An 11,930-nucleotide genomic window follows, 5' to 3' on the forward strand; every position below is an offset into this window, starting at 1 on the left:
CAGAGTACACGCCGGTGTCCATCCTCTGGAAATGCCAATCACGCCCGCTTAAAAAAGCGGGGATCAGCTCCCCATTGTGCCCCTTCAAACAGTATTGAGGATTGTAGAGCTCATTCCGAACAAGGTCCACCCGGGACCCTAGCCCAGAAGGCTCCCTGCCCAACAGCAACGCAATGCACCCCCGCCCCCGCGCGGTGGTAGAGCCCGGCAGCGACGTCAGCCATTGTTTACAAATCTACCCGAGCCGGTAGGATTCCGCGGCTTCAGCGCGCGGTACGAGTGCTGCCGGTCGCCGGCTTCCGCGTCTGCTCCGGCTCCAGCCCTAGTCCCCGCTCCGGCTTCGGCCTCAGCCCCGCGACCGGCTCCGCCGCGGCCCACAGAGCCACCAACGACGCCCGCAGAGCTCCGGGTGCCCGGGTTGGGGGCCATGCCGTGCCGGAGGGAGGAGGAAGAGGAAGCCGGCGAGGAAGCGGAGGCGGAGGAAGAGGAGGAGGACAGCTTCCTCCTGCTGGAGCAGTCCGTGACGCTGGGCGGCTCGGGCGAGGTGGACCGCCTGGTGGCCCAGATCGGCGAGACGCTGCAGCTGGACGCGGCGCAGGACAGCCCTGCCTCCCCGTGCGCGCCCCCGCTGCAGCCCCCGCGGCCCCCGGCGGCGGTGCGGGCGGACAAGGCCCGGCCCCCGGTTCTGCCGTTGCTCCTGCCGCCCGCGCCGGCCGAGGCGGTGGGCCCGCCGCCCCCGAGGCCCCTTCGCTGCGCCTTTGGGGACTGCGGCCGCACGCGAGGCCGGGCTGCCCCCTACTTTGTGGCGGAGCTGGCCGCAGGCCACAATGCCCTGTCCCCACTGCCCTCTCAGCCCACCCTAGAGGGGCCTTCGGGAGCCGACAAGCGGGTCGCTCCGAAGCCGCTGTCGGGCCCGTGCCGACGAGGATGGCTGCGGGGTGCCACCGCCTCCCGCCGCCTGCAGCAGCGGCGGGGACCCCAGCCGGAAGTCCGCACCAGCGACGACGACCCGCACCGGCTTCTTCAGCAGCTGGTGCTCTCGGGGAACCTCATCAAGGAGGCTGTGCGGAGGCTTCATTCGCGACGGGTGCAACTACACGCAAAGCTTCCCCAGCGCCCGCTCCTGAGGCCTCTGGCGGCCGCAGCGCACAAGCCGCCTTCGCCCCGCAGCCCTCGCGCGGCCTGCAGCAACCCTGGCGCGACAGGCAGGAGGGCACACGGCGTTCTTGTGCCGGGCAGCTAATACTCATGGAGAGGACACTGCGTCAGCCTTTGCCTGGAGGACAAGGCATTCCCCTGAGGGCTGCATCTCTCTACACGGACTGGTGAACTCGCGCTTTTGAAAGCGGGAAAATACCTAAGCTAATGAAGACGAGGAATCGAAAAATAGCGAACGTTTTCGTGGGGAACTGAGGTCAAGGGCCCTGATGTTGAAAAACAGGACTCGGTTAGCCCTATTTAAGGCAAATTACAGAGCGCACCCCAAGCTGACAGTCAATAGGACTCCTTATATGGCGTGACCATTCTTGGAGGCACCGCGTGCAATTCCACGCAGCCTCCCCGGGCTCTCCAGCCTGGCAGCCGTGTAGCCACAGTTCATGCTTCTCAGGACCGCCGCGCGCCCGAAAGGCGAGGAGGATCCCAGTTACTTTTTTTTAAAAACCTGTTCAGCGTTAGTTCCTGATTCACTTTTGGGGGAGGGGAAGATGAGTAGACGATCATTTCAGGGAGTACCTCAAACTTGCAAACTTGAAAATTTACGACACTTAAAAAATTTTTGTGTGTGTCTTTAGGGGTGCTGATTCTTAAAACACGGTACCATGAAAGAACCTTTTCTCTGCTCCCGCTTTGCAACTGGCTGCGGTTCTCCAAGTGGAGGGGCAAGCCGCGGTGCGCCCAGGGTGGGGATGGGAGGTTGGAGTGGGTGGAGACATGCTGGAGTCTCCTGAGGACACGCGCACCGCCACCTCCGCCGGTGTAGGGAGGCGGGGACGTGCTGGGCGCCGGTGCCTCCCGCGGGCTGCCGCACCCTGGGCTTTCATAGAAACTGTTCAGAGTCGTGGCCTTGGGTCCCTCCTCTCCTGCCCAGCTCTGCTGTTCTCAAGGGGGTGGTACTGGTGCTCCTGGGGGACCGGGCTGGGGAGGTGCCACGTGACGGGCACTCCAGGGACACACGGCCTCTCACTGCAGCTTATAATGGGCTCTTCGGGGCCATTTGCAATAACAGCTGCAATTCCCTGGGTAGATGGAGTTGATTTCCTCCCTCTGCACCTCCCCCAGCCATGCCAGCTCGCCTTTGTAAAGTGAAGGAAACCGAGTAGAAAATGTGGACCCCTCAAATGGAGAAGCGGCCGGCTTTGCCGTTGCGAACCGTGGTGAAGTGTTTGTAACATACTGTTTACTCACTATGAGGAATTTAAGACCGTTTAGTTGGTGTTTTATTAGTTTAAGGTTCAATGGCTTGTTCATCATCCAGATGTGGCTATTGACATAATCTACACTTCGCACCGGAGTGTCAAGAATTGTGGCTATCCTGATTATAGGATTTTAACTTAACAGATATGTTTTTAAAATAAATGAGTTGCATTTCTTGTTTGCTTTTATTTATACTTGCTGTGAGTGGGAAAGATGCACAGAAAACATTTTGCTCATCTCCATAAACAAGAAAACACTTGAAATCTTTGTCAGCCAAGCTTGCGGATGGTGATTAAGAGTGCCTTTGTGTCTGTGCAGCTCACTAGTTAGACAGGGTCTGCACCTCTGGATATGTGTTGGTGCTGGCATGAAATTAAGTGAAAGTGAGGGCAGATTTTGGACAAATCTCTTTCTCCAAAACCCTAGAGCCTTTCATTACTAGTCAGTGATGGAGATGTTTTATGAAGCTGTTTCTGACTTTTTATTTTATTTTATTTATTCATTTTAGAGAGGAGAGAGAGAGAGGAGAGAGAGAAGGGGGAGGAGCTGGAAGCATCAACTCCCATATGTGCCTTGACCAGGCGAGCCCAGGGTTTCGAACCGGCGACCTCAGCATTTCCAGGTCGACGCTTTATCCACTGTGCCACCACAGGTCAGGCTGTTTCTGACTTTTAGCAAAGGACATTAGGTCAGTCATTGCAGACTGGAAGGCTTATCTTTTTTTTTTTTTTTTCTTTCTTTCTACTGTGGTCATTCATCATGTGGACTTGTTCTACAAGGTGGCCCTAAGGCTGAGCAGCTCTTGTTTAGGGGTTGCTCAAGATGCTAGCCCATGGTGGTAAAGCTGACTGGGAGTGTATTAAAAGGATTGCTCTCAAAAAAATAATTTGCCTGACCTGTGGTGGTGCAGTGGATAAAGTGTCAACCTAAAATGCTGAGGTCAAAAAAATTAAAATAAAATGCTGAGGTCACTGGTTGGAAACCCTGGGTTTGCCTGGTCAAGGCATGTACAGGAAGCAACTACTATGAGTTGATGCTTCCTGCTTCTTCTCCCCCTCCCCCTAAAAATCAATAAATAACATTTTAAAATAATAAATTAATTTTTTTAAATAATTGCTCTCTCTGTCCCTTGGCAAATTTGCTGCACTACTCTCCCTAAGAAGTGACTAAATAGCTCATCTCTGTCCCTTCCATTCTTTCCCGCATGCGCCCGTTCAGGATCCACCTGGCTCGCCCACCAGGGGTGACGCTCTGCCCCTTCAGGGTGTCACTGTTGCGACCAGAGCTACTCTAGCGCCTGGGGCCGAGGCCAAGGAGCCATCCCCAGCACCCGGGCCATCTTTGCTCCAATGGAGCCTCGGGGGAGGGGTGGAGAAGCAGATGGGTGCTTCTCCTGTGTGCTCTGGCCGGGAATCGAACCCGGGACTTCTGCACGCCAGGCCGACACTCTACCACTGAGCCAACCAGCCAGGGCTCAGTCTGTTTTCTAAAGGAAGGAACCAGGCTGAGGACAGGGTGTTCAGGTTCAAGTTCACTATTAAATGGGGACCTTGGACAAGTTGCTCAACTGTGGGCTTCCATTTCTTCACCTGTACAACTGATGAGAAGTGAGATGAGAAAAAGGGTTCAAGGTGCTGGCATGTATTGGAGATAAAGACTCGTCCCTACCCTCTTCTTCCGCAGGACACTCCCTAAGTGGCTAAGCAAGTTTCTGTAGAAGTGATCCTGTTTCTCATGAAACAAGGGCATGCCATGGTCCCTAATGTCCTTTCCAGATTGACTAGAGTCCTGACTTTTTTTTTTTTTTTAGGTTTCAAAAGTACTTTATTTCTTCAATCACGCCATATTTTAATGAGTACACAGCGATTTCACTTGGCATCAGTTATGAGTTGATTTTGAGACAATTTTTATTATACCAGCTGGGATGATTACTGATCTCTCCATTCCTCTGGGATGACTCTGCCAACAGGGGACAGGTTTCACTCTATTTTTTTAAACTTTTAAAAAACATTTTATTGATTTTAGAGACAGGAAGGAAGAGAGAAAGGAACATCAATTGGTTCCTGTATGTGCCCTGACTGGGGATCGAACCTGCAACCTCTGTGCTTCGGGATGATGCTCTAACCCACTGAGAATCTGGCCAGGGCAGTACCATTCTATTCCAATTTGTGTGGCTGTATCTTTTCCTCTAGCAACATAGAAAATGGCTCCACCAGCTAATACAGCATTACTATATTTGTAATGGAAATTAGGTGTCCCATTTCTCGTGGATCTGCCTTGCCATTATTTGCTGAATGCTTCAAACTGGGAGACAACTTAGCACATTTTTGGCCAATGGAAACATTGTAAAGCTGAAGACAACTGTAGCAACTGCAGCTGCTGGCTTGTTGGAACTTCGTGTCAAGTACCCATTGCAAAGAAACCTGAAAAACAAGAATAGAGTCCTGACTTTCTAACTTCCTTCTGCGCTCAAGGCCTGTTGTCTATACTCCCCATTCAAACACAGGCACTGAGGGTCTCTGAGAAGTACTTCCAGAACACACCAAGCCAGCCATTTCCCACTACTTGCCCAAAAAGGGCTGTAGGAGTCTCAGTCCAGTACCACTCAGTAAGGTGAGGGTGATTGTGGAGGCTCTAACACAAGCTGACGACTGAAGCCTCCAACAGTGCAGTGATCTATTGCCCACGGTACTGGGAAGCAAGGGAAAGCTGCCAGGTGCTGACTTGCCCTGGCATTGGAATAGCCCTGAGGTCTCTGGCCTGCTTCTTACCTGGAGTGGGATTTCCCAGAGGGCAATGGGATAGGAACAGTCCAGGGCCAAACTGGCCATGATTTGATATCACTGCCCCAACTGTGCTGGCTTCTTATAATTTGTTAAAGCTAGGCTCAACCACAGGGCTCACACAGTACAAGTCCCTACTTACAAAAGAAGACTAATGCCTACTATCAGTCACTTTAAATGCACTGTGAACCCATAACTGTCCACTTTTATTGTTATTTTTTAATTATTTTCTTTTTAACTGTACACCCTTTTATTTTATTTTATTTTTTTATTAAGTGAGAGGAGATGAGATAGTGAGACAGACTCCCGCATGTGCTCCAGCCGGGATCCACCAGGCAACCCCTGTCCGAGGCCAATTCTCAAATCAACTAAGTTATTTTTAGCATCTGAGGCTGAGGCTGAGGCTTTCTAAGACCAACTGAGCTATCCTCAGTGCCTGGGGTCATGCTTGAACCAATCGATCCACTGGCTGTGGGAGGAGAAGAGGGGGAGAGGGGGAGAGGTAGGAGGAAAGAAGCAGATGGTTGTTTCCCCTGTGTGCCCTGACCGCAATTGAACCCAGGACGTCCATACGCCCAGCCAACAGTCTATCCACTGAGCCACTGGCTAGGGCCTTATTTTTAAATTTTATTTATTGATTTGAGAAAGAGAGAGAGAGAGAGAAACATCAACTTGTGCCATGAACCTGTAACCATGGCATATTGGGACGATGTTCTAACCCACTGAGCTATCCAGCCAGGCATAACTGTCTACCTTTTAAAAAGTCCTACAAAGTCTTACTAACCATCACAAAATCATTTTTGAAACACAGGTTTACAGAAATGATGTTTAAAAGTTATTAGATAATTTTAAAAGAAAAGGAAAAACAAGTTATTAGGCCATTTTATAGGTGGAAGAATAGTCCAGAAAAGGAGAGCAGAGTGACCTACCAAAGTCATTTTTGAAGTCAGTTCCCCAGACTTCTTTCCAATAACCTGGTTCAATCATATATAGTTACATATGGTTCACTGCACAACACTACACATATACTACAATGTGAACGACATCCCTGCCCTTGACCAATGTGGTGGCCATGTCATTAGAACCCTGAAGAACCATTCTCCAGACTCCTAGGCTGAGCTAGGGAAAGCTATAACCATTTTCTTACAAAATGTTCAGCATCCTATGATGATCCTTGGCCACAAAAAATAGGCTAGGTGAGATAAAAGGCCAAAGTTATACAATCAATGAAAACATACAAAATAAACAAAGAAATTATCAAATAAGTGATCTGGAGAAAAGAATGCCACATTTCAGAGAACTCCAGAGCCTGACACCCCAGGATTTCATTCTAAATTAGGCATAAATGCTACAATATTTGGATTCAATTTTTACCCTTTTTTGTTCTCTCCTTTTCTAGCTCAGAAGCAGAAACATGAAGCAAAGATCATGCACCACTTTCCTATTCAGCAAAGCCAGTGTTGAACCCTGTGATCCCTTCCTTCCAATCAGGAAAGAGTTACCCTGGCAACCAAATTACTAACTCACTCAATTAGCTCCCCCCTCTTCCACCAATGCTCAGTAATCACAGAATGTCAGCCCTGGGAATGCTCAGCCTTTGGTGATCTAATGCTACCACTTCATGTAGAGATGGAGGCCCAGGACGTTCCCACACAGAGGTGCACTCCATTTGAACACTGTGAAGGCTGGCACAGGCAAAGGAGGAAAAACCCTGCCATGCGGCGCTTCCTCCTGGTTTTCCATCCATAACTGAAGGGAGAATAAGTGACCTGCCTATAACATTGTTTCCCAGGAGGCGTAATAAATAAGAGTGTGGGCTCTGCTGGCAGCCCTCCATTGCCAGCAGTGTGATTTGGCCCAGGGTCCTTCACCTCAATAATTACAATGAGCTCATCTGCAAAATGGAAAATAAGAATAGAGCCTACCTTGAAGAACTGGGTGAAGATTAAATTAGATAATGTATGGGAAGCAAATAGCAAACAAACATTCTAATAATAAAACATCATTCTTGGAAGCTATTGCATGAAGGCCAATACTTAAAGTCTTATGCCTTAATGACTTCTTCAATCTGTTTCCCATGTAGATCAGACCAGTTTCTTGAGTATACACCCCTGTTGTATATAGGTAAGCATTCAAGAAAATGCATAAGAAGGGAAGTCTAGAGAGGTTTAATCAAACAAGGGTGGAGGTACTGCCCTGGCCAGTTACGTCATTTGGTTAGAGCGTCATCCGGACATGCTGAGGTTGTGGGTTCAATTTCTGGTCAGGGCACAAACAAGAATCAACCAATGAATGCATAAATACTATAAGTGGAACAACGAACTGATACTTCTCTCTCTCCCTATCTCTTTCTCTCTAAAAATCAAAAAAATTAAAAAATTAAAAAGAAAAGGGTGGAGGCCCTGGCAGGTGGCTCACTGGATAGAGTGTTGGCTGGGCATTATGGACATCCTGGGTTGGATTCCCAGTCAGGTCACACAGGAGAAGCAACCATCTGTTTCTCCCCCCCCACACACACACACACTTCTCTCTCTCTTCCTCTCCTGCAACCAGTGGCTCGAGGATTTGAGCATGGTCCCTGGGCACTGAGAATAGCTCTATTGGAGTGTATCAGGTGCTAAAAACAGCTCAGTACTCGAACACCAGCCCCAGATGGGGTTGCCAGGTGAATCCTGTCAGGGTGCATGTGGGAGTCTGTTTATCTCCCCTCCTCTCACCTGAAAGAAAGAAAGAAAGAAAGAGAGAGAGAGAGAGAGAGAGAAAGAAAGGAAGGAAGAAAGAAAGGAAGGAAGGAAGGAAGGAAGAAAGAAAAGAAAAGAAAAGAAAAGAAAAGAAAAGAAAAGAAAAGAAAAGAAAAGAAAAGAAAAGAAAAGAAAAGAAAAGAAAAGAAAAGAAAAGAAAGGAAGAAAGAGGCCCTGGCTGGTTGGCTCAATGGTAGAGCGTCAGCTTGGCGTGCAAGAGTCCGGGTTTGATTCCCAGCCAGGGCAGACAGGAGAAGTGCCCATCTGCTTCTCCACCCCTTCCCCTCTCCTTCCTCTCTGTCTCTCTCTTCCCCTCCTGCAGCTGAGGCTCCATTGGAGTAAAGTTGACCAGGCGCTGAGGATGGCTCCATGGCCTCTGCCTCAGGCGTTAGAATGGCTCTGGTCGCAACAGAGCAACGCCCCGAATGGGCAGAGCATCGCCCCCTGGTGGGCATGCCGGGTGGATCCTGGTTGGGCGCATGCGGGAGTCTGTCTGACTGCTTCCCCGTTTCCAACTTAAGAAAAATACAGCCCTGGCCGGTTGGCTCAGCAGTAGAGCGTCAGCCTGGCGTGCGGGGGACCCGGGTTTGATTCCTGGCCAGGGCACATAGGAGAAGCGCCCATTTGCTTCTCCACCCCCATCCCCTCCTTCCTCTCTGTCTCTCTCTTCCCCTCCCGCAGCCAAGGCTCCATTGGAGCAAAGATGGCCCGGGCGCTGGGGATGGCTCCTTGGCCTCTGCCCCAGGCACTAGAGTGGCTCTGGTCGCGGCAGAGCATCGCCCCCTGGTGGGCAGAGCGTCGCCCCTGGTGGGCGTGCCGGGTGGATCCCAGTCGGGCGCATGCGGGAGTCTGTCTGACTGTCTCTCCCCATTTCCAGCTTCAGAAAAATACAAAAAAAAAAAAAAATAGAAAGGGAGAAAGAGGAAGGTGGGAAGGCAGGAAGGGAGGGAGGGAGGGAAAGAAAAGAAAGAAAAGAAAAGAAAAGAAAAGAAAAGAAAAGAAAAGAAAAGAAAAGAAAAGAAAAGAGAGAAAGAAAAGTGTGGAGGTTTCCTTCAAGCCACACTTGAAAGCAGTTCAGGACTGGTATAGGCAACAGGGAATATTACAAAGGGGAGGGTGTGTGGTGAGGACAGCCTGGGGCCACAGCTCTTAACTTCCCTACTTCCTCTTAGAAAACCCTTTCCCTTCTAATTATTTTTTCTTTTTTTATTCAGTGAGAGGAGGGGAGGCAGAGACAGACTTCTACATGCACCAGATGGAGATCCACCCAGCAAGGCCACTAGGTGGTGACGCTCTGCCCACCTGGGGAGTTGCTCCACTGATCAGTAACTGAGCTCTTTTTAGTGCCTAAGGCAGAGGCCATGGAGCCAACCTCGGCACCTGGGGCCAACATGCTCCAATCAAGCTGTGGCTGCATAAGGGGAAGAGAGAGAGAGAGAGAGAAAGAGAGAGAGAGAGAGAGAGAGAGAGAGAAAGGAGAGAGAAAGAGAGAAGCAAGAGGGGGAGGGATGGAGAAGCAGATGAGTGCTTCTTCTATGTGCCCTGACCAGGAATTGAACCCGAGACATCCACATGCTGAGACAACACTCTACCACTGGCCCTTCCCCTTCTAATTCAAATTCAGTGCTCACTTGAAGTTCCATGTGCCTGCCCTGTCCACTCCCATCTACAATTTGTTTTGAAAAAATTATGCACTATCTTTGCTGGGAGGGATCTTCAAATTCATTTAGTTCTCACTCTTCTTTTTTTTTTCTCAAGACATTGGGTAAATTTATACTGAGCTTTTTAGTTTACAACATGAGGTAAAAGTAATGAGTCCCCCTTAACCAGGATTTTACACAGCTGCAGTAAAATATTTTAAAATTCAGAGATTTATAACAGGTGACATTTCTTAAAAGTTTGGGGAGAAAGTAAACAAGTTTAATATAACTTCTTAAATTCTCCAGTATACTCTTTCCTTACAATAGAAACCAGCCGTAATTAGTTATATAAATTTCTTCAAGGCCATTGCTGTCTTTAGATCTGAAGTATTGTTATTTCAATCAATATCCACCAATTCCACCAATTACACTTCAAACATGAGTTTTGTATTTGGTGTAACTTTGCCATCAGGCTGTCCTTTCTTTTCATAAATCTTTTCTGGTTCAATCTCGTCAAGCCGTCTCCTTTTTTTTTTTTTTAAGTGAGAGGAGGGCAGCTAGAGAGACAGACTCCTGCATGCACCTGACTAGGATCCACCTGGGGTCAAATTGAGCTATCCTCAGCACCTGAGGCCGATGCCGAGATCAATGAAGTCACTGGCTCTGAGAGAGGGAAAGAGAGAGAAGGGGAAGAGGGAGGGGAAGAAAAGCAGATGGTCTCTTCTCCAGTGTGCCCTGACCAGATACTGAACCTGGGATATCTGCATGCTGGGCTGATACTCCATCCAATGAGCCAACCGGCCAGGGAAAGCCCTTTCTCCTTTATTTACAGTCAAGAATACTTCACCCCGTCCTTTGATAACTTTGCCTATTCCAACTTTAAATCTTAACCATTTTTATTTTTTTGTGACAGAGTCAGAGAGAGGGACAGATAGCGACAGACAGACAGGAAGGGAAAGAGGTGAGAAGCATAGATTCTTTTTTTTTTAATTTTTATTTATTATTTTTTTTACAGGGACAGAGAGAGAATCAGAGAGAGGGATAGATAGGGACAGACAAACAGGAACGGAGAGAGATGAGAAGCATCAATCAGTTTTTCGTTGGGACTCCTTAGTTGTTCATTGATTGCTTTCTCATATGTGCCTTGACCGCGGGCCTTCAGCAGACCGAGTAACCCCTTGCTCGAGCCAGCGACCTTGGGTCCAAGCTGGTGAGCTTTTTTTTTTTTTTTGGCTCAAGCCAGATGAGCCCGCGCTCAAGCTGGCAACCTCGGGGTCTCGAACCTGGGTCCTTCCGCATCCCAGTCCGATGCTCTATTCACTATGCCACCACCTGATCAGGCAGCATCGATTCTTTTTTTTTTTTTTTTTTGAATGTTTCGACTTCTTTTTTTTTATAAATAAATTTTTATTTTAATGGGGTGACATCAATAAATCAGGGTACATATATTCAAAGAAAACATGTCCAGGTTATAGCATCGATTCTTCATTGCAGCATCTGAGTTGTTCGTTGTTAGCTTTCTCATATGTGCCTTGACCAGGGGCTACAGCAAGTGACCCCTTGCTCAAGCTAGCAACCTTTGGGCTCAAGCCAGTGACCATGGGGTCATGTCTATGACCCCACACTGAAGCCAGCGACCCCGCGCTCAAGGTGGTGAGCCCGCGCTCAAGCCAGCAACCTTGGGGTTTTGAACCTCTATCCACTGCACCACCGCCTGATCAGGCCCAACTTTAAATCTTAAAGGTTTGGCATTTTTCTTCTTTGAACTCGTTTGAATATTGGTATAAAAAGTCGGTCCTATCGTGTTCCTGTATACCAGCAGTGAACAACATCTCCCTTTTTGGAGGACTCTCATCCAGAGTCTCTTCAGGCTTGGTTTCTTTGGGTTTATCTTCATTAAGCTTCACATTTTTCACCTGCTTGGACACTTGACTTAAACTTTCAGTACCCCTGAAATGCTTACTTTCAAAAAGATGGTTATAGGGTATGACCAAATGGTCCTTGTTAGCTGTCTTGGCCACATTTTTAATATTTCCTAATAACTTATGTTCTGCAAGACATGAGTCTGATCCATGGTCCTGTAGAAACTTGATAATGTCCTTCTTGGGTAGCTGCTCCACGGTCCAGGCCCATGGAATGCCCGCTGCCATCTTCCCCACTGCCTCTGCCTTACTCTTCATTTTATTTACTGTCGTTATAGGTTTATCTCTGGAGCTCATATGTGAGTATCTTTTTTTCCCAGAGATTATATATTATTTGATGGCAGTGGAGTGACAAGATGAAGTGGATGTTTTAGGCAGATTATCAGGTGACATAGCGTGGGGGTGGACAGTGTTGAGGGCAAACGCAGT

General features: G+C 48.7%; 1 protein-coding gene and 2 pseudogenes across 1 annotated transcript; 1 reads left to right on the plus strand and 2 right to left on the minus strand.

Annotated features, from left to right (window-relative positions):
* The first annotated feature begins 259 nt into the window (after window positions 1-259).
* FRAT1 (FRAT regulator of WNT signaling pathway 1) lies at window positions 260-1,422 on the plus strand. Its single transcript, XM_066239955.1, has one exon. It carries the CDS (start codon window positions 428-430, stop codon window positions 1,241-1,243), a length of 816 nt encoding a protein of 271 aa, XP_066096052.1. The 5' UTR covers window positions 260-427; the 3' UTR covers window positions 1,244-1,422.
* Window positions 1,423-4,343: 2,921 nt separating this feature from the next.
* On the minus strand, window positions 4,344-4,759 carry LOC136310933 (cytochrome c oxidase subunit 7B, mitochondrial-like; annotated as a pseudogene).
* Window positions 4,760-9,977: 5,218 nt separating this feature from the next.
* LOC136311171 (peptidyl-prolyl cis-trans isomerase FKBP3 pseudogene) lies at window positions 9,978-11,729 on the minus strand (annotated as a pseudogene).
* Window positions 11,730-11,930: the final 201 nt, after the last annotated feature.

This window comes from Saccopteryx bilineata, chromosome 7 (genome assembly GCF_036850765.1).
Source record: "Saccopteryx bilineata isolate mSacBil1 chromosome 7, mSacBil1_pri_phased_curated, whole genome shotgun sequence".
NCBI classification, from domain to species: Eukaryota; Metazoa; Chordata; class Mammalia; order Chiroptera; family Emballonuridae; genus Saccopteryx; species Saccopteryx bilineata.

What these genes read in the sequence shown, in the direction of transcription:
- FRAT1 (XM_066239955.1), top strand. Translation starts at nt 428, where the DNA reads ATGCCGTGCCGGAGGGAGGAGGAAGAGGAAGCCGGCGAGGAAGCGGAG.